This window comes from Pinus tabuliformis, chromosome 2_1, assembly GCF_031772625.1.
Source record: "Pinus tabuliformis cultivar Carrire ecotype Pingquan chromosome 2_1, CPIR1, whole genome shotgun sequence".
Classification (NCBI taxonomy): Eukaryota; Viridiplantae; Streptophyta; class Pinopsida; order Pinales; family Pinaceae; genus Pinus; species Pinus tabuliformis.
Window position 1 is genome coordinate 699,581,870 of NC_142299.1, and position 27,926 is coordinate 699,609,795.

Consider the following 27,926-nt stretch of genomic DNA (forward strand, 5'->3'; position numbering starts at 1 on the left):
CTACGCATACGATCTGTATGCATGACCTCTTTTGATGACTTCCTTAACCCTTTGTATAATTGCAACTTTTGGTCGTTGTCGACTCTTCTTTGGCAGCTCAACTGACATGTAGAGTCAATTGGTGACCATTTGTGGCTTAGCTCGGCTCCTTGCAGCTTGGTTCTTGTACATTGCAGCATACCGGTCTATCTTACCCTTCAATAATGCTACTCTTCACGTTTGGAGTTGTTAGGTTTAATAGCCCAACATTGTCTCCCACTTTGTTGGTCGCTGTGCCTCTTGTCCCTTGCATGTTGTAATATCCCCTTTTCTAAAATTTGCTATTTTAACCCACAAATTCTCAAAATACTCTTTGAGGATTTTTGTCAAATATTTAGTGAGCAAACATTTTCGCAAACACCTGGAGAACAAAATAAATAACATGCACAACAAGAATATTGCAATGTAACCAATGATTTTATTAACTGAAATGGAGGGTTTACATGCAAATATCAACTTTATGATCCTAGACACCTCTCTGGTAATTGGCTGAACCAATTCCGCTTCCAAAGATAATGACTTCGACACTAAGAACTGGACTCAACCCACAAAGAATTTGGCTTGGGAAATGAGATAAACTTGGCCCTCTCAGCAAATGATATTGAGCTCAGCAACTTAGCCTCCAAAGGATGACAGTGTTTCGGCCTAACAAAGGAGAACCAAACCTCTTTGCTGGATGCTCAACTCCGACAAAATGAACTGATCATCAACAAATGAATACTACTCTGACAAATGAACTAACCTTGACAAATGAATATCAACCTTGGAAAAATGGTTAGAACCCTAGCAAATAAATATCAACTCCAACGAGATGGACAAAACCCCAACAAATAAATATCAGATTTGGAAAAAAAATATAACCCCAATAAATAACACGACTCTTGTAAATAATATCTGCAAACAAACTCGACCCTTTGAATAGCTAATGAAACTCGACCCAGTAGTTGAGATGAATTCAACCTGAAAACAACACCTTAAGCATGATTAATTAAAATATGCCCATTAATAACTTCGTTTTACGAAAATCGTCAAAATGCGATGAAACCAAGATTGAACTGTGCAAAATTGATTTTGTTGATGAAAAATGGCAAGCGATCCCAATTGCCCCCCGTAAAACTCCTCAAAACCCTCCGGTCCCCACCAATAATGTAATCTTGCTTCTGTGACCTAACTGACATAAGCTCTGGAAATCCATCCTAATCTCACCACAAGGCAATCCAAAAATTGGGGACATTACAGTCTCCCCTCCCCAAAATTGCTTGTCCTCAAGTAATATCATCACACACTGTTGCTCCATAAGTCGATTGAAACTAATACCAGGGTCCCAAATGTGCCATTACACCACTCCAAACCACAGTACTACACCAGCACGAATGGGTCTCATGACATCGAGATCCCAAACCATCCTGATCATCGTGAAACATTCCTCACTCCACTCACACCCCAACAAGGCATAGACGCCAAAGGCCGTTTGTTTACTGCCAATAAGTAGAGTATCTCGAAAATGCAAAATCTTAGTCATCTCCCCGAGAAGTCCCTCTATCCAAATGAGGTTGAGTTCCTTCTTATATATAGGCTTTCTAGGGGTGCTAATTGTCTTCTTGAGGCCAACCTGATCTCTTGTAGGCCGACTTGATCTTGGAGGATCATTTGACACAATTTTGACTCAAATAAATTCTTTTGACATGTTACAATATGCCCAATGGGGTATTTTTTATATGATAATGACTCTATTGACTTCTTGACTCTATGACAAACCTTAGAAGCACTCAATGGGTGCTTGACTTCTAAAATAAAATGACCTTGAGCATGAAAGCCATGCTACAAAAATAACAATAATATTTTTTCTTTCTTTTTAAAATATACAAGAATCAGGAGTACATTTCGTATATATGAAGATCGAACCTACTTACATATTTCCACATTGTGATGCCAGGGTCCCATGCTAATCTCAAAAAGAGATTTCCATTTTTTGCTGTGCCAATATGGTCATAAATTATTGCCTATCGTGCTCATACACAATCCTCCTTGCTTGGAATCACATGCCAAAATATCTATAAGCCCTGAACCCACAACCATGAAGCACATCTTGCCAAGGTGTCTTAGCGAGGTCAAAGTCTACCAGTCTACAACTAGACTCGATCCTAAACAACAACAGGGAACATCTGCATTGCCACATGGTGAAGGCCTTTGCAATTCTCCACATGTCAACCCTAAAATTAACTAGATCACTCGTTGTCATATCTCTGCTCATCGAGAAGTGGAGTGATCTAGCAACCAACTAGATCCCTAGTTCCCACAGCCATATCGAAAGTTCACAACTCCCAATCTCTATTGATTGCTGCATAATATTGATAGTTGTTGGAACCCATCCGTGCCTCTCCTCTGATCCATGTATGCAATCAACAAATGGACACCATGTATCGATAATCAGCCTAGTGCATGCTAAACTGCCTTGCTCTTGCCAAATCACACAACGAACTTTGTTATCCCGTCTCTTGATGATGCACCCAAATACTGCCTGGAGCCTACATGCCCTCCTGTAAAAGAGGTCTACCATTTGTTGTGCCTCATGCTCATGCAATGCCTCAAAATGTCCTGCCAAAGGTATGTCATGCAGCTTCCTCATGATCATCTCCCCAAGTGTGAATGAAAGTGCACAGACTATAGTTTGTCGTGTATCATTTTCAGAGCCGAAGGTCGAAACAGTGACACGTGGCATTCTGTACAAGTTCACTCTACTGAACTAGTCTATAATCAGGGCATCGTGGGAGATTGGGCATAACTCTTTCTTGAAGACTCCAATCTCAGTCTGACTTGTGGGGTTGGAAAGAAGACTTAGAGGGCTACCACAGGACACAATTTTAGACCTTGGAGATCCAAATTTACAGAGCTACAACAAATTCAATATTGAGCTCCTACAAAGCAAGAAAAAAGTGTGTATATATATATATATATATTTTTTAAATTGGCATAAGTTTTGTCTAAAAAATTAGTTTGAAGTGATTCAAGGGGCATAGTGAAGCATAAATATCTGTTAATTCTAGATAACGATGGTATGTTCTATGCTTAGAACAATTTACTTCAATGTTCCTTTAACAATCCAATAACAATTTCCAATAGTTTCCAGTAGCAATCACATTAACCATTAATCACATTGACAGTAAATGCAGATAGAACATAAAAACAAATGCAGAAGACAAGCCAAGATAAGAGGACACCAGATTTTGCATATGCCAGGGAAAAACCCCAATGTGGGGAAAATCCTTTGATCAAATCTTCTTATTATTATTCAATTGTTCAACAGAGAGAGTACAAAAATCAAATTCACTTGCCCAATACACAGTGAAATCAACCCTGCCAAATTCTACAGTCAGCTGCAGTCAATTTCAGCCCTAATCAGAAAGTCAACGCTGGTCAAAACAACAACAAAACTTCACCAATGTATCTTAGTCTTCCTTGGTCAAACTCGTCCTAAAGAGGAGGTCAAATGCAGCCCAAAACAACTTGGTCAAAGGAGAGAGAAAATGTGCTGTGATTTTCCACGGTAAAAATAGAAGTCAACTTGAAGTCAACGCCGGTCAAACAATCCAAAACACCTCGATTTCTGTGCCAATCAATGTGGCCTCAAGAGAGCGAAATTATGCCCCAGAAAACGCAGTCAAACTTGGTCAATAGCCCTCTAGTCAACATTGGTCAATGCTGTCCTGAAACTTTGAAATTTCGGCCTGCAATTTGCCCCATATATTCGTCCTTCATCCATGTGTGAGAGAGAAAGAGATGATCCCCAAGCTGTATGAACTGATCAGATTAGGAGAGAAGAATGATGAGTGAGTGATGTCCAAATGAGGAGAGAGGTCACTCCTATTTATACAATTCATTGAGGGTGAAAGGACACATCTATTGGGCTTCTTGAGCCTACATTAAGCTGAGGTCGACCTTAACAATTTGTGCATGAGAGAGAATAAATTCAAAATTCCACTTCTTCTTGTCCGAATGAGATGATTTTTATATCGAATTTGGAGCTCTTGAAAAGAGGAATCCAATGCACTAATCATCTCCATTATATGAGTTGTCCCAAGGTGGAATTTGGCCCTAGTTGCCAATTTTAACACTCCCTTTCAACTAGGGAGAATTCCACCTATCAAGTCATTTGTCATCATCATGTCATCCTGTCATCATGTACCATCTTTGTCATCACTGCTCTGCTGAACCATGAAGTAATAATGAAGAAGTGATTGAGAGTGAGTCACAAGACCTTACCACTCTCCACTGACAAAATTTAGTCCTTGATCCCAGATCAAGTTGTTGAACACCATGCATCCTATTCATAGCGACTATGACAGTACACGATGTGTCCATCGGTAGTGCTATGGTGCTATCGAGACTCCAAGAGGGCTGCCACATAACACTGCTGCAAGTCACTTCTGTAGCAGGTACACATGCTGATCCAATTTGCTCTTTGGTTAGGCGTAATTCCCGAGCTCCAAACTGCCAAGCTAGCAGTCACCTTTATCCATCAAGGTGCTGCACTTCGGCATCAATCTTCACCCAACCTTTAGCTCCTCTTCGTCACTTCAAGATAACTTGTCTAGGGCTACTTTGGGTAGCCAACACACTGCCCTCCTCTAGATCAATGGCACCTAATACTACCCTGCAAGATCTGCACCGATGAAGGCTCACGATCACCCAATCATGCCTTCAAATTGGTTCCCACTGGGCGCTAGAAAATCGGTCCAAATCTGATCCACAAATCTCAAATCCAACACCTCAACAAGACATCTCCAGCTCATTGTTTGAGGTCCACTCCTATGTTGCCAGTAGGCCTGGTTAGGGCATCATTACAATCCCATATCCAACCTTCAATTCTGCCTAAATTTGCTGTTAAGGAGTGCGGTTTCCCTTTGTTAGGAGGCTGACCCTTCTTGTTGTGATTCTGGGCAGTCTAGCTCTCACCAACAACCTTGACCTGCCCTATATTGCCTGCGGCTTGCTACAGTAAGGCACCATAGGCCTGCGACAACTTGTTTAGGGTTTGCCCTCAAACAGCCCGAACTTCCTCTCCTCTGCTTTGACCTCGAAGAACAGGCCCTCGGCCTTCCTTCTTGCACTTCGACCTCCTCAAAATGCCCTAGAAACAACCCTTGAAACTCGTTGGTCTGTCCTTCACTTTTGCGGCCCAAAATAGAGTTATCTTGTCCCTTCTATGAGCTTGTCACTTGTTGTATGTTGCACAAATGGATGCGTTAATGGCTCTACATCACCTTCTATTTATACATAAATGAGGGGCTCCTTCCTAAGACCTCACACAAGGGCTGCCAGCCTGTCACAAGCCTAGAACACCTTAGGCCGACCTTGAGATATAAGTGCAAACCCATCATATAACTTCAAAAATTCATTTCTCCACTTCTACAACTCGTAATTCGATGATTCTCAGAGCGTTGGATTCTCCTTTCCGCCCTCTACCATCTCATGCCATCACATGTAGAAATGTGCTCCTGAAAATGCCCAAAACATGATTTGGTGCAAAATCCCATACTTGGGTTCCAAGCCCACAAGTGACCCTTGTGGCGTTTTTCCCTCCAAATCCTGAACCCTAGGGCTTGGAGTACCTCCCAAGCTACACAAATCAACACTCCCTCTTAGCGAGGGAGGTACTTCCAAGACTAGGAAGTATCTCGTCATCATCATCATTGCTCGCAACACTTGCCCAACATAACGTTTACTAGTGAGTAGGAAAAGAATGACTCTGTCCTTGCGCTAAGAGACTTTGTTCACTGATTTCTAAGAGACTGACTTCGTTCGTTGTGGTTGGTAGCAAGCTTGGCTCTCACAATCGCAACAATCCCTGTACGGTGAACTACACCCTTCTTGGAAGTGTCGCTGTCACTGGAAGCATCCTGCTTCTTCTTCTTCTCTTGTATCGCTTTCCAATCTCTCCATGATTCCTTCTTGGCAGTTGTAGGAGCACCCTTGCTCCCCACTGACCACGCGCTCTTCTTGGGCTACAAAGTCTCCCTCTAAACTTGCAAGCTCCCTCTCGAATTCGATTCCTTCTGAGTCTCTGGAACTTAGACTTTTTCGGGAAAGTGTACCTTCTTCTTGGTAACCTGTACCTGCTACTATGAAGCCTGCACCTGCACCTGCTTCTCTAGAACCTGCACCTGCTCCACTTGCTTCTTTCCATGATCTACAGGCTTGCCTGTCAACCTGTAGAGACCATGCTCTCTAACTCTGAGTACAATCCCATCGGTCTCAGAGCCTTTGGGCCCGAGTCTTGCCTTCCCATCCTGGAACAAGACCTGAAACCCCTTCCTCTTGATCATCAAGATGGAAATCAGGCTATATCTAAGTCCTGGTACAAAAACAACATCCTGGACCCGCATCACACGTCCTGTCCCCATCCTGGATGGCACAACGCCAGATCCTCAGATTTCAAATCGACTCTTATCGCCCAACACCATTTGCAACTTCGAGTCCCATTCAACTAGAGTCTCAAAAATCTCTTGTGACCCTGTCATATGCTTCGTCGTACCACTATCCATGTACCATCCATCCTCATTGATAATACCCTGCGAGAAATGGGAGATCATGGCAAAGTCCTCCTCCTCCAATCTCCTGGTGAGATCATCTATCTCAGCAGAAGTGGCAACACTGGCGCCCTGCTTTCCTTTCTTCTTCTCGTCATCTCCCTTCTTCTTCATCGGACATCTTGATGAAAAATGACCCATCTCGCCACAGTTGAAACACTTGACCTTACTCAAGTAGTTCTTTTGCTTACCCTTCATTCGCGCTGCAAGTGCCATGTCATCATTGAAAGTCTTCTTCTTTGGATGAAGATCCTTGTCTCGCAACTCTTCTTGAATGAAGTCGTCCCACAGCGTATTCTAGTGTGGCAACTTCTCTCTGGCAACAATCCCTTTGATGAAGGGCTTCCATTCCTTGGTGAACCCTTTCAAGGCAATCCTCACCATATATCCATCTGAAATAGTCACACCGACAATAGTAAGCTCATCTTTGACCTGAGACAATCTCGTCAGATACGAAGTCATGCCTTCACCCTTTATCATCTTGGTGGACTTCAACTTATCGTCCAATACCAATACTTGGTTCTCGTTCTTATTCTGGAACAAATTTTGAAGAGCCATCCACATTTTGTGTGTAGTGTTCTTCCCAGACAAATGAGGTATTAGGGCATCATTCACACCATCTAAGATGACCAATCTCGCCCTCGTATCCAAATCCTAATACACTTACATCTCCTTTGGGTCAGTTGGCTTCTTAATGGCTTTCTCGATGAACTCCCAAATCCCGTTGACCTGCAAGACCAACTTTATCCTTTCCTTCCATGGACTATAGTTGGACAGCCCTTCCAACTTGTCCTCATACCAGATACCAGCGTGAAACCACCTACAATGTGACCAACTCCCTCTTAAGTTGTACTTTGCTGTGCACAACTCTGATTCATTGACTTCCAAAGTAGCTCAAACACGCTCCTGGGTCTAGGTTAAAATCTTAAAATCTCTGACGCTACCAAACCAAGAATCTCAACCACAACTACTTTGCACAACGTAAAGCAGTAAATCACATGTACACAAGTATACACAATTTCTAACAAATATTGTACAATAATGTACAACCCAATCTTCGTTATATTAAACCAAATCCGAATAATACAACAGTCTATGGTATACAAGATACAATGACAAACTTCGCTGCAACTTCTATGTCATATCTTGTCTTGTCGGTCCTTCGCTTTCGTACTGCTCGCTAGTCCTTCAAAGGACAACATGTAATGATCCTAAATAGGAAATACAAGTGATAACAACAAATATTCTACGCAGCAAAATACAAAATCAAAATGTTCAACAGACACCCATATAAAAACTGTAAATGGAGAACTTCTGAGCCATTTTATTAATTTTCTGCAAGCCAAATACAATAGATGAGGGAATGTTGCACCTGGGCTTGTCTCAATGGACAAGCAGGACCAAACCCAGGTAGGAAAAGGGCTAAGTTGAAGGCTGCGTAGCTTCTGCACCACTCTGCACAGCGCTGCCCAGAAAACCACTGCTTTGCTGAAGTTTGAATGGGTACTAAAACCACCCAGAAAAATTATTTCCTTTTAACCCTAGACTCCTTGGCCAAAACCCAGAAAAACCCAGAAGGGATTTTAGCTATTTTTGACTTTGGTTTTTCGACCCCCTTGGAGCCTCATCCCAGTTATGGCTGCCAAATTCGACTTGCTGGGAACTCACTGCAAATCCACTTGCAAACTCCTCCAAAATGCTGGGTTTACCCTTGTTATCCAACTCCCAACTTCTCGAATGAACTCTTGGCCCAACCCAGCGGCTCTCCAAGCACCACGAAATTCTGCAGTGTGGCCTTTGTGCTGCCCCTCAGCCTAGAAATGCGAATTGTTGGAATGCTGGCTTAGCTGGCTAAAAGCTCTAGCGAAAATGGCTTTCCAACGCTGCTACCTCAACTCCCTCACCTCTCGGCAAGCTGTGTGATCCCTGCTAGTCTCAAACTCCCTCTGCGTGATTCTTGGCTGCCCAGAAAGACACACTTTCTTCCTCTGCACTGTTGCTGATGTGCGTCATTGGCCCAGAACTCCTGAAAACTCCTGTAGAATAGCCTCCCTAAGGCGGGCACGGATGGTCCCCCGAATTAGAGGTTGAATCTCCCGCTTGAGAGACTCATGGCTAAACAGCTAGTAGACTTGCTAAACAACAAAGTGAACAAATCTGTGTTTGTTTGCAAATGTCAAAAGATCAAAACAAAATGAGAGTTGATCTCTCTTTATAACTCCTTGGCCCCCCTTAGCCTCATGTGGGCCCCTCCATCCACCCATTCGATTCTCCCTCCAAGCATATCAAATGGCTAATTCGAACTCCTATGTGGGTGGCCCCCACATTCCACGAGCAGCTAAATAAAGTCAATTTGGTCCATAATTGCCTAAGTCGAAAGTGTGGGGCCCTCTTCCTTAGTAAAAAATGTGCATAATGGTGTAGCAGCAACCTGTTACTAGTGTGTTTGAGAAGGGACATGACACAACACATCGAGACTCCAGGAGGGCTGCCACCTAACATTGCTACAAGTCACTTCTGTAGCATGTACACGGGTTGATCCAATTTGTTCTCTGGGTAGGCCTAATTCCCAAGCTCCAAACTGCCAAGCTAGCAGTCACCTTTGTCCATCAAGGTGCTGCACTTCGGCACCAATATTCACCCAACCTTTAGCTCCTCTTCGTCACTTCAAGATAGCTTGTCTAGGGCTACTTTGGGTAGCCAACACACTGCCCTCCACCAGATCAATGACACCCAATACTACACTGCAATATATGCACCGATGAAGGCTCACGATCACCCAAACACGCCTTCAAATTAGCTCCCACAAGCTGCTAGAAAACCAATCCAAATATGATCCACAAATCTCGGGTCCAACATCTCAACAACACATCTCCAGCTCACTGTTTGAGGTCCACTCCTATGCTGCCACGTAGGCTTGGTTAGGGCATCATTACAGTCCCATATCCAACCTTCAATTCTGTCCAAATTTGTTGTTAAGGAGTGTGTTTTCCCTTTGTTAGGAGGCTGACCCTTCTTGTGATTCTGGGTAGTCTAGCCCTCACCAACAACCTCGACCTGCCCTATATTGCCTGCGGCCTGCTACAACAAGGCACCACAAGCCTACGACAACCTGTTTAGGGTCTGCCTCCCCTCCACTTGGCCCTCAAACAACCCAGACTTCCTCTCCTCTGCTTCGGCCTCCAAGAACAGGCCCTCGACCTTCCTTCCTACACTTCGACCTCCTCAAAATGCCCTAGAAACAACCCTTGAAACTCGCTGGTCTGTCCTTCACTTCTGCGGCCCAGAATAGAGTTATCTTCTCCCTTCTACGTGCTTGTCACTTGTTGTGTGTTGCACAAATGGATCCCGTAATGGCTCTACATCACCCTCTATTTATACATAAATGAGGGGCTCCTTCCTAAGACGTCACACAAGGGTTGCCAGCCTGTCACAAGCCTAAAACACCTTAGGCCGACCTTGACATATAAGTGCAAACCCATCATATAACTTCAAAAATTCATATCTCCACTTCTACAACTTGGAATTCGACGATTCTCGAAGTGTTGGATTCTCCTTTTTGCCCTCTATCGTCTCATGCCATCACATGTAGAAATGTGCTCCCGGAAATGCCCAAAACACGATTTGGTGCAAAACCCTATACTTGGGTTCCAAGCTCACAAGTGACCCTTGTGGCACTTTTCCCTCCAAACCTTGAACCCTATGGCTTGGAGTACCTCCCAAGCTACACAAATCAATAGGTACTAAGTTTGAGCTTTGTTCTCACTAGCATGAAGAGCTCCTGCGGAAAAGCCCCCATGAAGTGACTGTCCCTGTCATTGACTATGGTCTTGGGGAGACCATGCAATCGAAAAATCTCCCTGAAGAATAGCTCCACAACTTGCGAAGCAATGTACCTAGTGGGGATAACAAAGAAATGAGCATACTGCATCAATCTGTCCACCACCACATATATATAATGATGACCCTGCACCATAGGGAGTCCCGTGATGAAATCCATCAAGATTCTCTCCCACTTCCCCTCCAGAATGGGGAGCAGTTGTAGTAACCCTGCAGGATGAGTCAACTATCCCTTGTTCCTCTGGCAGGCCTCACACTCTTGTACATCCTCAACACGTCTCCCTTGAGGCCCCTCCAAGTGAAGCACTCCCTAACTTCCTTGTAAGTCTTCAAGAACCTCTAATGTCTTGATAATGACGAGTCATGGGCTGCATGGAGAATCTTCTCCCTCAACTGCGACCCAAGTACAAGATATATGCGCCCATTGTAGTAAATGACATAAGCCATCACCCGGTAGCGCTCATCTCCATGAGTACCATCCAAGATCTCACATGCCTGTCGATCCTTGGGGTACTCCACTAAAAGTTGTGCCTTCCAATCACGACAAATGTTGATGAGTGAAAGTGTCGGTGGCCTCTTGGATATGGCATTTGCCACTATGTTTTGCTTGCCCTTGACATACTCTATGTTGAATTTGTAGGCCTGAATCCTGCTGACCCACTTTTGTTGCCTCTCATTGAGGCCCTTCTACTCCAAAAAGTGCTGAAGACTATTATGATCAGTCTTCACTTTGAACCTGTTGCCCACCAAGTATCGTCGGAATTTGGCCAACGCATGCATGATGGCCAACATCTCCTTGTCATAGATATAATACAACCTCTCATGACTAAGGAGCTTCCTACTCTCAAAAGCTATCGGGTGGCCTCCTTGTGACAACACTACACCAATGCTTTCACCTGATGCATCACACTCCAAGGTGAATGGTTCTGTGAAATCGGGGAAAGCCAATACTGGACAACTGCTCATCAACTCCTTGAGGTGCTCAAATGTTGCATGTGCCCTATTTGTCCATGTGAATGCCCCCTTCATAGTCAGATTTGTGAGGGGTGCCACTAATTGTGAAAAGCCCTTTACGAACTTCCTGTAGTATGTGCAAATTCCCACAAACCCCCTCAATTCGGTCACATTTTGGGGTACTGGCCAGTCTCGGATGGCTCTAATCTTCTCCTCATGCACCCACACTCCATCCTCTCCAATAATGTTCCCCAAAAAGAGCATCTCGGTCAACCCAAATTCACACTTGGACAACTTTGCATCGAACTGCTACCCCTCCAAGATGTGAAGCACCTCCTTTATATGCTGTAGGTGCTCCTCCCATGTCCTGTTGTAAATCAGTATGTTGTCAAAGAACACCAACACGAACCTGCGCAACTGCTTGCGGAACAAATTGTTCATGCAGGACTAGAAGGTGCCTTGGTCAGCCCAAAGGGCATAACTAGGAACTCAAAATGGCCATAGTGACACCTGAAAGTTGTCTTAGGGATATCCTGATCCCTCACCGGAGTTTGATGGTACCCTGAGCGTAAATCTATCTTAGAGAAGTATTTAGCTCCTCTAAGCTCATCCATAAGCTCATCTATGCGAGGAATGGGGTACCTATTCTTTAAGGTCTTCTTATTAAGGGCCTAGTAGTCAATGCACATCTGCAATGTACTGTCCTTCTTCTTCACTAGGACAACTGATGAAGCGAAGGGGCTAGAGCTGGGCCTAATGTGTCCCAATGCCAACAACTCCTAGATAGCTCGCTCAATCTCATCCCGATAGGCCTTGGGATGCCTGTATGGGGTCGTAATGACTGCTTGCACCCCTGGCTCCAACTCAATGGCGTGCTCAAACCCCCTGTCAGGTGGTTGAACCGGTGGGATGTCTCCAAACACTGATGGGTATCTGTCTAGAATGGCCTGGATGTCCGGGTGTGGTGGTTTGGGCCTGCCCCCTACATCAGATATCTTGAGCTCTACAACCCACTCTATATCCCCATGTCTCAAGTCTGCCTCCATCCTGTCATTGGCATTGTTTGTGGGTGATATGAATGCATGACCCTCAACAAAACCGACTTCCTATCTGGCCTTGTGAAATCCATCTCCAATTTCCGCCAATCAGTGGTAACATGCCCCAAAGCGTAGAGCCACTTAAGACCAAGCACCACATTGGTGTTTGACACGTCGACCACAAAGAAATGGCCCATCATCGAATAGTTCCCCATCACCACTGTCACCCTCGAAACGTATCTAGTGCACTGCATGGTGTGGTCTCCTGGCACCAAAACAGAGAAGCCCTCAAATGAATCTGTGCGTATGTCCCTCCTCTCCACCATCTGGGCATCTACAAAATTGTGGGTTGTCCCATTGTCTACTAACACTGAAACATGTTGTTGTAGGTCAGATTCACCTTGCCCCACGTTGCTGTCCTGCACCATGTCCCTGATCCTCAGCGTGAGGTACTTTAGCACTCCTCGTAGTGAAGCGATAACCCCTACTGCCGGCAAGAAAGGAGCCCCTCCTAGTAGGGGTGATGTGCCTCCTCTTGCTCCTCCTGTTGCCTGTGGCTCATCATCACCAATGCCTATCTCCTGCTCTGCCTCATCCTCTGACTCACTTTCAAAAAACACCTCTATGTAGTAGGCCTTGCCCTTGGTACATCTGTGACTTGGTTCCCACGACTCCTGGCAAGTGAAGCACAACTTCCCCCTGTGGAGGTCTCTCTGGGTCTCATCATCCAATTGCCCACGCCCTTGGAAATCTCGCTATGGTGGAGGTCTACTGTCATGACCGCTTTATGGGAAAGGAGCTCGGGGTGGAATTGACACCCTAGCCTTGGGGATTGCGTCCTGCAAATCCTTGGCACAAGATACTGCCTCCTGTAAATTGTTGGGCCTGCGGGACGTCACTAGCCCACACAGCAGCTTAACCAAGCCCTCAACAAAGGTGTAGACCCTCCTGGCGTCCAACAAGTCCGACACCATCACTGATACTCCCAAGAACTCTGATATGTAGTGCTCAACCCATGGAACCTCCAGTAGTGCGCTGCCTCCTCCAAGTGCAAAGTAGCCATTTTAATGGCTTCTACCTCCGTCATCTGACTAAGTTGAAAGTATGTGTCCAACTTCTCAACACATGCCCTAGCCGTGCACTTGGATGAACCATCAAAAGTGGGGAGGTACATCCTCCCAATAGTACGATGCAACTCCTAATTCTGCATCACTGCGCCCCATACGCCCTTGCCCTTTTCATTCTGCTTGAACTGGTGAAAATCTCGGAAGGACAATGCAGCTCGAAAATCCTGCTCCATAGACTGCCACTCCCGAAAGTATTCTCTCATAGGCATGTCGTCCTGACTACCCTATTCACCAGCTCTTGAGGGCAAGAATGTGGGCAACATAGTCCTGGTTGTCCCACTGAAATCTGTGGGTGAGTCAGGGGGGAATGGTGGTCATACTGGTGGGAAAATCCTAGTGAATGGCCCTGTCGCGGTTCTGTTGCTTGATCTCATCCAACATCTCCTTCTGTCCATTGGCCAAGTCCTTGAAGGCTTGTAAGAGGCTCTCAAAATCTGCCTCCTCTTTTCTCAATGGCTCCCCTATGTCTACCTTCTCTATTGCCTGTTTTGGTGTCTCCGTGTCAGATGTGATTTCCAACTCTCTCTCCTGTCTCCTATACCTCTGCTTCTTGTAGGTAACGTTATGCTTTTCCTCTAGGGTCATAGGAATATCCCCACGGTTGAGCCAAGACTAGAGCTCTGATACCACTGTAATATTCCTAAGGGAAAATTAACAGTGATAAACAAAGCATCAACAGTACATGCAACACAAATTTCACACAAGAAATTAAACACCTAGAAATACTCCAAAAATTGCGCCAAGTTGAGCCATTTTCATTATAAATCAATGGGGGTACAATATAAGTATGGAGTGAATGCACCTGGGCTTGCCAAAGGCAAGCTAAACAAGTCCTAGGTGAAGAAAACAAGTGTTCGGATGCTGGAAAGATACCCCCCCTCAAGAAAACTGCAATGCTGGCTGGTAAGGATCTCCTGTTTGGCCCTCCTCCAGTGCTCAAAAAATTCCAAGAAATTAACCTCGGTCTCTCCTCAAATAACCCACCAAAACCTAGGAAGGGTTTGGCCTATGTCTGACCTCTGAATTTACCCCCAATTTCCACGTGCTCCGGTAATTCAACCCACCTGGAAATGCCACCACTCAGCTCCTCCAAAATGATGGCAAATGCTAGCCAAACTCCCCTTCGGATGCCTCTACAAATCTCAGCTCAATCCAGCCCCAAATGTCCATCCACCCAACTCCCACGTGTGGCCCTGAGATTGCCTCTGCGCAGGCCCACAGACCCTGAAATGGTGTCAGTGCTACAGCAAAAATTCCACTGAAATGTGCCCGGCTATCACTCCAAATCTTCAGCAAAGAATGGTCCAAGGCTCTCCCAGAAAGCCCAACAAGTTTGCTGCTCCACAATCAGCTCTCCCAGGAAGTGTGTGCTTCTCTCCTACGCCCAAACTGCTGAATAATTCCCTCGAAATACCTGATGCAACACCTGGAACAACTCCCAAATAGTGCAGGTCTTCCTCCTTGGGTTGGCACTCGAAGTCCACCATAGGTAGGGTGAGAATCTCGCTTTGGAATCTCCTGTGCTGAACAACGCTTGCAGACATGGCTCAACAGTTCAAGCGTGCTTGGTAAGTTTGATTAGCAAAGGTTCAAAAGCCCCAAACTGATGTATGCTTCTCCTATTTATCCTTGAACCTTCTTTTTCCCTTGTGGGTCCCATGGAACAATTTCCTTGTGCCTTTCTCCCTCCAAGAGTGCGAATTGGCTAGGAGTGTGTATTTCCCTTTTGGGGTGGCCCCCACCATCCACTAAGAAATCGATTTGTCCTTCTTCCCCTATGTTGGTGCCTTAACCAAAATTGCAAGTGGGGCCCTTCAACCCACTTCCTCCTAAGTCAAAGACCAAAATTATCAAAATTGAGCAAAATTGTAATTTCACTTAGCAATAGTGCTAAGTGGGAATATCACACAACCATTTGAAAGTGGCATGCGCTAGATCCTTCGTTCCTCTGTTTTCTTCAACATCCACGCATCAGACAGGCTTGGTTGCTTGAACAGGAACAACTCAAGGCCTAGTTGCCTGAACAAAAATAACTTGAGGCTCGGTTGCCCGAACTGGAAGAGCTTGAGGTTGGGTTGCCTGAATTGGAAGAATTCAGGGGGTCATGTCTCTTTCATTTTGTTCTCCTCTTCCTGGGGGTCTTGCATTTAGTGGTCTGATCCTTGTCCTCCTGTTGATGTTATTCTCACTTATTCTTGGTATGCTCGGCATACTGTCATCCTCATCATCAGGTATAACATTTAGTGTTGCCGTTGAAGTCCCAACACCCGTAATTCCAACAGAAGTGTGATGAGCAGCGGGACTTGTTAATTGCATTTCGTGTTGCTGTTCTTCTTCTTCTCTTATTCTGATCACCTTATACTGAATAATTTATGTTTTGTTGTCTTGATGTTGATGTTTTATTGTTGTTATTTTGAGCATTTTCTTGCTCTCTTCTTTGTTGCCCATCTCTTTTCATATCTGAAATGGATGGATGTGATTGCTCCGAGGTAATAATCAATGAACATAACTGTGTAATGATAATAATAATTAGAATAAAAATGGAAGGCTCTAGGTCATAGTGGGGAATCCTTTCCTCCACTATTACTCTCATTCTTAGATTGGGCCGCACATCTTTTGGCTTGTACAGAGCTTTCACCGAGTCTCGATCGTAGGTGAGGTTAAGCACAGGGATTTAAATTGGATCCAAAATGAATTCCCTTGAAATTAGACAGAAAAACTTGCTGGGGATTTCTTTATAATTATCTGCATCATTAATATCTTGGCCTTCCATCCTTGTTTAAGTCATAATGACCTTAACACAATGTGCTCATTGTCCGAAGGGTTTTCAAGGACGATTCATTGAATAAACTTCCTTCTGGCGTTGACCTAAATGGATCATAGACATCTGCATTCGCTGCTTTATTGTCCACCATTATAATTAAACTGGATCCATCTTGGCTAGCAGCATTCTGTGCAGGGCTATAGGCTGGAGTAGAGGCAGAAGACACTGCTTTCTCTAATTCTTTATTAACTTCTTTCTCATCAAATTTGGTTGAATCTTCTTCCTGGTTAGAATGTTCTTCAATGTGAGCCTGTTTCATGTTAATGTTGATTTCTATTGCAGGTGCTGAATCTAGCATCTTAAGCTCCTTGTACCATTTTAAATTAATTCTTTGATTTCTTGTAGCAATTCTTTTTTTGATTGATTTATTTCCCTTAATTCATTGAAAAATGTTTTGGTTTCTGTAATTTATGGATCTAAAAACATACTGGTAGCCAAAACTTGGCTCTGATACCAATGTAAAAACAGTTCCTGTTCGTATTTAAAAGACAATATATTTGTAATTGTATAAATGCATTGATATATAAATAATTGATAGAATGAGTAAGAACGATGAATATTACAATGAGGCTCACGTTATGAATACTTAGGCGGGGGTGCCTTTTCACTAATGGACATGGCTTTCTGATAAGATACATCTTTTCATTAAATAACTTATCATTATTTATTATTATTATGTTCATAACATTCTAAAACCATAGTAATTAAGTTTCATAACAAAACCTAGATATTTAATCTCTTTATTAAAAACAATGTTTTTGAATGGTAAAATTCTGAGTAGCCACCTTTTGTGAGTTGGGGTTGGACATTGCAAGAAATGGAAGATTTGTGAGTGTCTACATGCCTATTGAACTACAATATAAATTGAAAATTCAGTATTTCTATGTATTTCACAGCCTTCCTAAGAGATCTATTCCCAAACAACAACACATCCTCCACTAAGAACAAGTGGGATAGGACCGATGATCTTCCAAGTCTGATGCCTTGTATGTTGATAGCTCGATTGAGATATTATACATTAATAAGAGGGGTGAATAGAGGGAAAGCATGTCTAAACCCCTTGGTTTGAAAACACTGCAGGCAGATCCATTAATCAAAACTGTAAATGAAACTGAGGAAAGACAACCAACAATCCATCGAACCATAGGAGGAAACCTACCTGTATGAACTAGGATCAGTCTGAAATCTAAGCTACTGGAATGATCATATGTCTTAGATAAATCCAACTTGATAACCATAATGAGCTTCTTGGGTTTGAGTGTATGTGTGAATAAAAGTAGGGGAACTTTGTGTGTGCATGTGCATGTATTTATGTATGCATGAATAGATGTGGGGGAGAAGCTATTTAATTAAATTATGTTGAGTGATGTCATGATTGATCAAAATCAATGGTCACTTGGGTAGCTGGTAGATGTGATCGTGAGTGTGATCAAAAGAGCAAAAATGAGAGATAAGCATGAGCAGTTAGTGGGAGTTTTGTATATATGCCAAGGCTGTGAATGTCATGTAAGACTTGGGAGAGGTTGGACGGGACATAATCAACAACACTAGCTTTGGTGGACTCAAGAATAATAACTTTTGAGGATGATCTACTTGGACCTAAGGATCTTTTTTCCCATGATTTATTTTTGTACTTGTATGCAATTCTCTATTAGTGGCGCCTCTACATTCTTGGACCTTTATGGTTGCGTACTGTTGTAAATTTTCTTAATGGAGATTTGTATGCAGATGATTATGATGATTGTTTCATAAGGTAGTTGGCTGTCCAAGCAGAAGCAGTAAGATGAACCTGGTCTGGTGTATGAAGGGGCCTGATAGTTGTTTTGTACTTGATTCTTCCATCTGTTTTCCTGTACACCTTCTTTGTGGGTCTTATTCTCACATAAATTAAATAGGGAGTTATGTCATGAGTTATGTCTGGCAGTAGTGATGTTTAGCAGTCTGTGCGTTGTGCTGTAGATAACCTCTGGTTCCTTGTTTATGTTGGAAATAATACTGGGGGGGGGGGGAATCAGTGTTATCAGGTTAATTATTTTTCATTTTACAATCAGATTTGTATACTCTACTTCAGTTAGTAAAAACCGCGTATGTACGCAACTGCAGTTAAGGAAACTAGCGTATAACCAACAGACTTGTAATTTAAATTATTCTTCAGATGGTGATCATTAATCTGTGCATCAAACCATATAAACAGTAACCAGGAACAGTAAAACAGAACAGGCAGTCACACATAAGAACACAAGATATAAGGTGGAAACCCAATGTGGATGAAACCCACCTGTTGCAATTTGTCTCTATCTTCTTTTAATTAGAAACTTTTTTTTACAATGTTTCTGTACTGGTGCAGTCTTATACCAGTACGCAGGCTGCTACCTGTAGAAGGCTGCAACCTTCTCTCGTTCTCCAGCTTATCCTGGAAGGGAGCTACAACCCCCCTTAGCTCTTGTACTAGCTGAGGTACTAGTATGTAGGTGCTGACCTACAGAAGGCTACAACCTTCTCTTTTCTTCCAGGGACCATGTTTCATATATTTCAGACTGGATCCATCAATCAAACATCAAGTATATCTGAATCAACCAATCTCCTTTGTATAAACCAATACTGAATCAACCAATCACTTCTCAGAAAGCTATAACCAGAATACAGTAACAATAACCAGAAACCAATCCTGAACCCAGAACACTGCAGTAATAAACAAAAGCAGCTATTTCATGACACGTGCGCTACTTCAAAATGTAGAAACCTGCGTACATACGCTGCTGTATTAAGGCCAACTAGCATATACGCTGTCTTCATTTACTGAACCGGCGTGTATACGCGCCTCTGATGTGCCGAACCTGCCTACAGATCTATAAAAGATAATTTACCCTTTTCACTTATTCAGACATCAGTTATACCTAGAGTATCAGATTTATAGATCCAATCATGCACCAAATATAACAGATCAAAATCACACAAAGATACTACTATTGAAGCCTTAAGATCTTGACCCATCAATAGAACTTATTCATCTTTTAGCGCTCAAGTTCCTCCTTGGTTCAGATCCAGCAATGCACCATAAACTAATTCTAGATCTTGCTCTTCATAAGATATTCAATGCTTGAGTGAATGCCTTTGCCTAATGATCTCCTTCCCCTTTTATAGTCTTAGGCCTTACTCAATACCATGGTCCAAAACCACTGAGAACCAATACTTGGGGTGCAATACCTGGGTTTAATACTTTGGACGAGATACCAAGGTCCAAAACCATAGGTTCAAATACCAAGGACTAAATACCATGGACCAAAAATAAGTTTTCCCACATGTACGCGCTTTTCCTTGCATGAAAGTGCGTGCATACGTATACGTGCCTTTTGATCGGCAATCCCACGTGTATACGCGATCTGGTTAAGAGGAACCTGCGTATATCTCTTTTTCTTTCATTCTGAGAGCCTGAACTGAGATCTTCCATTTGAGTGAGTTGCCATCAAGGACAACACCTGTGCCATAGTGCCAAACCTGTGACATAATGCCAACAGTTTATTGTTTAATCAAAATGTGCTCAAAGGCCGAAGAAAACATTGAGCTTCAACTTTTTTTTAGTTACAGTGGAAGAAATTATATTTTTTTTCTTTTTGCTTTTATCTACATTTTGTTTGAAGGTATTGGTTACAGTCAAACAAATTATATGTTTTGTGTTTTTCTAAATTTTGTTTAAAAGTATTATGAAATAGAGAATATTTGCTAACAGGTACCTGGTATAGCTTTCTGCATTGGGCACATGCTCTTGGTGTGAAATGGACTGTTGTCTTTGCTGCAGGAACTGTGAAGAAGTTGACCTCAACTTTGCGTATAGCTCATGAGAAGTATTCCAAGGTACCCGATGTTAGAAATGATTACCAGTCAGAACTAATGGAAGCAGTGAAACAGAACAAAGAAATAAAACCATATTTGAATAAAATTCAAGATGATCTTACTCCCATTAAAGTTCTCAACCTTTTTGAAAGGATGACAGATGAGGTAAGATTTTTTTTGAAAGCTGCTTGAAATTTTTCATTGAGAGGTATTTATATTTGGAAATGATATTAGAAAGAGATGTCAATTATATGGTTCAGTATTGTTTGACAGGAGTCATTTGGAATGGCAGGATTGTGAAGTTCTATATCTTTATGATAGGCCTGAGAAGCTTATTGTAACACATTTGACAGTTCCCCCTGTGGCCATTCGTCCTTCAGTAGTAACAGATGGTGGAAGGTCAGTACTTCATGTTGATCACAATTCAAACATACATCCCATCTAAGTTCATGGTTCCTAGTTCTGAACTTTCCAGGTTTCGTGCAGTAATGAAGATGATATTACAATGAAGCTGCAACATATCATGAGCAGTAATCTGGCCTTACATGCACACTTGGAAAGTGGCAGTCCTTTAGTGAATTGTATGGTAAGTGGTAAGAGATAAAGTCAGCATCATACAGGACTTATCATATTGATCATGGTTACAATACTCTGTTTTCTTGTATTGCAGTCAAGAGCAATCAGTCTCTGGTGGTATACAGTGCTAAGGTTTAGCTAAGGAAACCATTTCATATAATGAAACATGTCCTGTATGCTTGTATTTTTTTCTTTTCTTTTCTTTTTTAAGGTAGTTTCATTCTCCTAGAGGAGTAAATAGTATAGATAACAACATCAACTATAAATAGACAATCTGAAAATTAAATGTGCCAATACACAATTTTGGACAGCTCAAAAATTCATATACATGTATCAAAATGAAGTTCATGTACATACCAAAGCCTCATCCCAAGGTTGTGCAAAATCCTCCAGTGCTCCAAAATCTTAGCTAGGGAAAAGTTAAAACCATGAAAAACCCTAGCTACACCAAAGTTCCTCCACAAACTAGTATCTCACTAGTACGATTCCTTGGATCCAAGCAAGACATCTCCCTTCTCTTCTTCTAAGCATAAGATTGTTCTCCCCTAGGGTTTCTCACAAACCATAGCTCCTTAGTCTTCGTAGGGTAAGGTTCTAGGTTGAGCATATTCAAAGAATCCTCCAATAATCCTAGTGCTCCAAGATGAAAAGAGAGAAATACAAAGAAGAATCAGAGAGAGAGAGAGAGTAAAGTGATCTTCTCCTCAAATCTCTAAAAAATAAGATGATCAAGATGATGATTGAAAAACTTTCCTTCCTTTATATATATGAGAGGTAAGGGGGGCGAACAATACACAAGTGAGTCTAAACCCTTACAAGCAACCTACTACAAACAAATAGACTCATGTGAAGTGCTTCCCACATGTGACAGATGTCAAGCTCCAAGGTGATGATGATCCACAAGCAATCTTCCAAGTAAATGGTTCTACTCCTCCAAGTGCTCCATTGCGCCAACACCTCTCCAAAGAAATGTGCCATCTTTGAGTCCAACTGCTTACAAGTCCATTCCCTCAACCAAAGCTAGCCTCCATGTTGATTTTTCAAAGGTGTTCTAATCTGATAAATCATAATTACTTCTTATGATTTCTTAAATTAATCTTTCTTGTGTTCACATTCTTCATAAAGCAATTGCACAGAAGATCTCAACAGTAGAAACAAAAATGCTAGTAGGATCATAAAAAAGACAGCCAAACAAAGGACACAAGTATTTTACCCTGGGAAAATCCACTTGGAGAAAAACCCAGCAACCCTTGGAGAAATTATTCAGTTCAACAAGAGATACAATCTGATCTTTTTCGATCAAAACAAGGTCAGACTTGACCATGACCAAAACTAGGTCAAACCTGGTCAAACACAAATAAGTAGCCTCAGGAATTGTGGTCAACTCCGGCACAGAGAATTTCGGCCTTCCTCAGAGATCTGGTCTGTGTCAGAAGATTCAGTCTGCTATGAACTCGGTCTGCCTCAGATAATTAGGTCTGCCCATAAAAGAATCTTGGTCTGGTGCTTCATGTGTGAACAGGAGAATAAGAGATCCGAATTGCTTTTCGAGGAGGAGGTCGAAGCCTTTATATAGTCTTCTAGGAGGCCGAATGGGTGCCTCTATAAGCTGGGCTGACTTGAACACTTGGAGGGCTGACTTGATACTCTTGGAGCCAAAAGTTCAAATTTAGAAATTCCAAATTCCATCTTATTGAAGCCGACATGAAGAACATGTCTTTTATTCATTATTACATGTATTTGAAGGGATAATCCATTAATTTTGAAGACCGACCATAGCTACAAAATTCAACACATGTAAGTGATCCAAGCAACCCTTTGCTGTCTAGGGCTTGACGTCCTCCTCCACAATGCCCAAATCTCCTCCATTGCAGGGTGCCCTCCATGCAAACGACTCTATTTTCATGTGCCAGCTACATAAAGAAGTGATCATGGTATCACAAGGTCTCCAACCCTTCAAGGAAAAATGTCAATCAAGCATCCATATCAGGTGAAGCAGTCAATGAGCAAGTTACCTTCTGTGTGCAAGTCCATCATGAAACAACCATGGACTCATCGTACAACATGGGTCCCACATCACATGAAGCGCCCCCAAAGCATGGCGTGAACACTTCAACCCTGAAAACTAACAGAGCTGTGTTGTTCTGTGGGGAAACATCTGCTAAGAAGCCCTGTAAGCAGTATAGAGGTCAGAGATTCTGTTTTGATCTTCTTTAATCATATTGATGGAATCCATAGAAGGTTTGGAACGAGACTGATTTGTAGCCTTTGGTAGCAAGCCTTGCTGCTGCTATGCACTGCCAGATATCTCATTCTATTTAGATTCTGAAAATCATGTGATTGTTATTCATTGTCTGAATGATCTTACTATGCCTGTTTTAGCTATATAATTACTAATATATCTTTTGAAACGAATGCATTTTATGTTTCAATAATTCAAAGGAGCAAAGACAAGATATGCTCTTCCATTTCCTACAGACATGCTCACTCTTCTTACTTATTCTAGCTATATTTGTGTTACAAAATATTCTTTCCATGCAACTAACGGAACTAGTTGTGAAGTGAAAAGATGTCTCATCAAAAGATTGCAACAAATACAAAAGTATTTGTTGAGAAAAAACTTCAGTTGTTGATCGGCATTTTAATTAATCTTTGTTAGAACCTGTCAGGTCTACTATTCACTTCCATCTTCGGTTTCATGATATTCAGTGCTTTTGTTTTATCCCTTCTGTAAATTTTGAAATTTCTTTTCAGGAAACCTGGGACTTGCTCCAAGTTCAAGCTGCCATGTATATCAACAGTGACCTTCCAGGTCTACCTCCAGGTATGCAGCCTCCTGGAAAACAATTGCGTGGATTTGTGCAGCGTCTCAAAGGAAAACAGGGTCGGTTTCGAGGAAATCTGTCTGGAAAGCGTGTTGATTTTACTGGACGGACTGTGATTTCCCCTGATCCTAATCTCAAAGTTACTGAGGTTAGTTTCAAACAAGGACATATATTAATTAACTGAAGGATGATATTTTTTTGTATCCTATGAGATCGGCATAGCTAAAATTATGGTATTTCCATTTTGACATTGGGTTTTACAGGTAGCTGTGCCAATGTTGATGGCAATGGTCTTGACATATCCTGAAAAGGTTTCACGCTATAATATTGAGAAACTGAGGCAGTGTGTTAGTAATGGACCTTCAAAGTACCCCGGGGCAAATTATGTTATCTCTCTTGATGGTTCAAGACAGTGAGTTTATGTCTTCATAGTGTGCTCTGCATTTGTTTAGTATTTGATTGCTCAATGAAAGTACTTATAATGTTTCTGGAAGTTGATGAAGAACAAAAAGATGATTGATGCAGGAACAGCTCTTTAATAATCTCAATCAAAGGGTGAGAAGAATGCAATATTGGAAATTTATTTAATGTGACTATGGTCGGTAATGTAGATCATTAAAAATTGGGAATCCAAGACGTGTTGCTGCAGAGCTGAAATATGGCTGTATAGTAGAGCGCCATCTTGAGGATGGAGATATTGTACTTTTTAACCGGCAACCAAGTCTTCATCGAATGTCTATCATGTGCCACAGGGTGACATATCACTAATATCAATTTCTTACTGAATCTGAAAATACATCTCTTTTTTAAATTTTATGTAGTTTGTTTCACATGTGTTTTAGTTGCTACACGGGCTTTGGCATAAGCATTATCAAGTTATCTATATTGTTAACCTGTAAATATTTTTTAATTGTCCCCTTCATTTGTTATCCAGGCAAGGGTAATGCCTTGGAGAACTCTCAGATTCAATGAATCGGTCTGCAATCCATACAATGCAGATTTTGATGGAGATGAGATGAATCTACATGTTCCTCAGACTGAAGAAGCCAGAACTGAAGCTCTTATGTTAATGGGGGTAATGAAAGAGTTTCAATTTTTCATTTAGTTCTTAAACACATTTTTGATCCATTCTGTCATATTTGCTCAAGGTTAAACTGTAATGAACACACCCATATATTAACTATGAAATATCCACTATAGATCAATAAATGATTAAAAAAATGTTTGTGCTGATATGATATGATACTGTATTCAATCTATATTACTGGAAACTCCACTGCAAGGTACCATAAATGCGTTTAAGCATTTTGAAAACCTTTCCTTTTATAAAATTCCTTTGAAACACCACTGAAACATTTCAGTGGCATTTCAGAGTTTTGGAATGTTGTATTGGCTATTTCAACTGACAATTTGGTTAGTGTATAGGTTGTTTAAGTGGATCTTTTGGATGGTAAAACTTAAAAAATAAAAAATAAAACAAAAAGAGTAATGCTAACATGAATTTGTTACAAATCAAGTTATAAATAGAGGGTCTGGGCCCCACGTAGTTATCATTCTCTTTGGTTTTATTTCCAAATTTGTAATCCATGAATGGTATTTTTGAATTTCTTTTACCTAGTTCTTATATATATGTGTCTTTTTGTATGTATGTACTTGACGTATCCTTGTCATGTTGTATCTTGATTTTCTATTTTTTTTTTGTATTCGTTAAGGTATTCTATATGTATCCATTCTCGTATCCATATATGTGTAACTCAGATACAAATGCTACAATGTTAATCATATATACATTGAGGGGTGGTTCACATGAAAGGATGGGACCATTTTTATCACTTTTTTGTCCAAGGAGAACCTTGTAGAAAAACTCAAGGGATGCTTCCCTACATTTGTGGACATCCCTAGTAAGCTCATCAGTGTAGGTCAATGTGCCTCACCCAGGGGGATTTGAATTGGTCACCTATGGGCACAAGCTAGCTAAATGCCCAATAACATTAGTGACACCCAGTCAAGCTAGGCCCTTGGGCTTAACTTTGGTTGATTTCTCAATTTGTGTGTGTCTGATCTATAGACAGTGGGCCAATGGCCTGTCCACTGATGGCGGGGGTACAGGCGTAATTGACAAACGTTCAAACCTTGATACAACTTCCTCTAATTCTGGCGGAATCCCTTCGTCTTTCTCAACTGGAGTATCAGTCATCTATTTCTACACTGATTGTTTAATTAATTTTTCCCTCTTTGGCTGCTATAACCAATCCTTTTGTAATTAATAGCCCAAACCTTTGTTATCGGGCACAATTTCATAACAGAGGCACTTAACACTATTGGCCCTATTTCCCCAAAAGAAATGCGTTAACAGGCAAAATACACCATCGGCGGAGTTATTCCATAAGAAATGGAATAACACTATCGCACTTCACTATCGACAGTCACAATACATCGAGCATCACTAGGTTAGCGGACTCGTCCAAGAACCATAGAGTTGCACTAAACCTCCACTAGTTCGGACCCGACGGTGATATGAACCATAGCTTAATAAAACTTGAAATCTGCCTTTAGAAACCCAGAACCATACAACTTAGCCGATTTTCTTTATAAATCGGGCCACAACACTTTAGCGGAAATACATAAAATTACATGGAAAACAACGCGCCAACACAAAAGCCGGACTTTAAAGATTATATACCTGCGTTTATAATTGTCGTCGGCTTCTCTTCTTCACCGTTGATCTATCCAAGATCCAATGGTTACAATACTCCCCGATCTCGAACTTGCTCAACCTCTGTCAACTGTTGATCTCACACCAATAGATCTGACGGCTCACAAACATATCGGCCGGCTAACCTGCGCACCTTAAACCCGCCCGATAAGTGGTTTCTCTCGCTCTCCTCTCCGCTACGTGGCACGTTCTGTATGGAATCGGAGCCCAAACGGTGAATACCGCTTACGGCCTTTCTTGCACCCGATAACCACTTGGGGTTTCTTCAAACCACCTCGTTAACTGTTGGTTGATTTCCACGCCGAACACCGTTGATCTGCCTCGGTCTCTGTCTGTGGTTTTCCCTCTACAAATCTCAACCTTCCGCTTGATATACTCAGAATTTACGATAAACTTAGTTTAAAAGGAAAAACACGGAATTTAACACAATCGACACAGTTTTAACCAATTTCACAAAACACCATTTAAACTTGGAAATTCACAATAAAATAGAGATTTCGAAGGAGATTATCCTTCGGGATTTGACAGAGAATTTATCATTCACATACACAGAACTAAATCTTCCAAATCTACTAAATTCGCTCCAAGGAAGCCAAATTTCTTCAACAGTCAAAATCCCTTTACAATAGCGTGAAAATTACATAAGTACTGGTTCATCCTAACAACCAGATCCTAATTCAAAGGCTAAAATTTATTAATCCTATCTGTTTTGCGAGGCATTCTCCTTGAGAATCTCCACTACAGCTAACTAACTAAAACTTATTACATCATGATCAAATCCTATATTCTAGCTCTATGTTTAACTAGAAAAACATGGAAATTGATGGCTAAAGGATCCCACTTCTTTGCTTGTAAATTTTTTGTATTTTTGGAATAAGTTTGAACCCTTTTTCCTCCAAGTCTCATGCTCTTGCATCAGACTCCTGAGGACAAAATTCTTCATGGGCTCTTGTCCATGAGCTCTTCTACAGAATTGCCCAACTTCTGTAGCATGTTTTCTGTTACCCAAGTAGCTTCAACAATTGGCTGATCCTTCCATTTGACCAAGTACTGGAAGTACTCCTGTCCTTTGGTTTTCTTGAACACTTTCTTGTCTAAAATCCTTTCTGGCTGTAATTCCTTTGCTGTAGGTAACTGTTTTACCCAGTCAATTTCTTGTGTCTCTTGGTCTTCTTCTGTATCTTTTGCAATTTCACCTTCATACTTGTACAAATCAGCAACATTGAAAATTGGTGATATTCCAACATCAGGGGGTAATTCAATTTCATATGCATTTGCAGAAAATTTCCTCAATATTCTGCATGGTCCAATTTTCTTGAACTTCAATTTGTTATACTCCCTCTTTGGAAATCTTTCCTTCCTTAGATGTGCTAAAACCAAATCTCCAACTTCAAAGTTCACTTCTCTTCTTCTCATGTCTGCTCTGTTTTTGTACTTGATGTTGCTATCCTATAGCTGTTGTTTCACTTGTTCATGTATTGCTTGTATTTCTGAAGCAAAATCTTCTCCCTCTGCACTTCTCATCTCATCTTTTCCCAAGTTTCTTAACTCAGATGCTCCTCTT

At 41.8% G+C, this 27,926-nt stretch overlaps 1 protein-coding gene across 1 annotated transcript in view; it reads left to right on the forward strand.

Moving 5' to 3' along the window:
• The window catches only part of LOC149202517 (uncharacterized), a 75,078-nt gene that overhangs the window by 12,269 nt on the left and 34,883 nt on the right, over positions 1–27,926 (forward strand). The window contains exons 6-12 of the mRNA XM_089401615.1: positions 20,211–20,410; positions 20,538–20,644; positions 20,732–20,831; positions 23,576–23,794; positions 23,910–24,058; positions 24,258–24,399; positions 24,581–24,721. Coding sequence (XP_089257741.1) covers positions 20,211–20,410; positions 20,538–20,644; positions 20,732–20,831; positions 23,576–23,794; positions 23,910–24,058; positions 24,258–24,399; positions 24,581–24,721 — 1,058 coding nt within the window. The remainder of the gene's footprint in view (positions 1–20,210; positions 20,411–20,537; positions 20,645–20,731; positions 20,832–23,575; positions 23,795–23,909; positions 24,059–24,257; positions 24,400–24,580; positions 24,722–27,926) is intronic.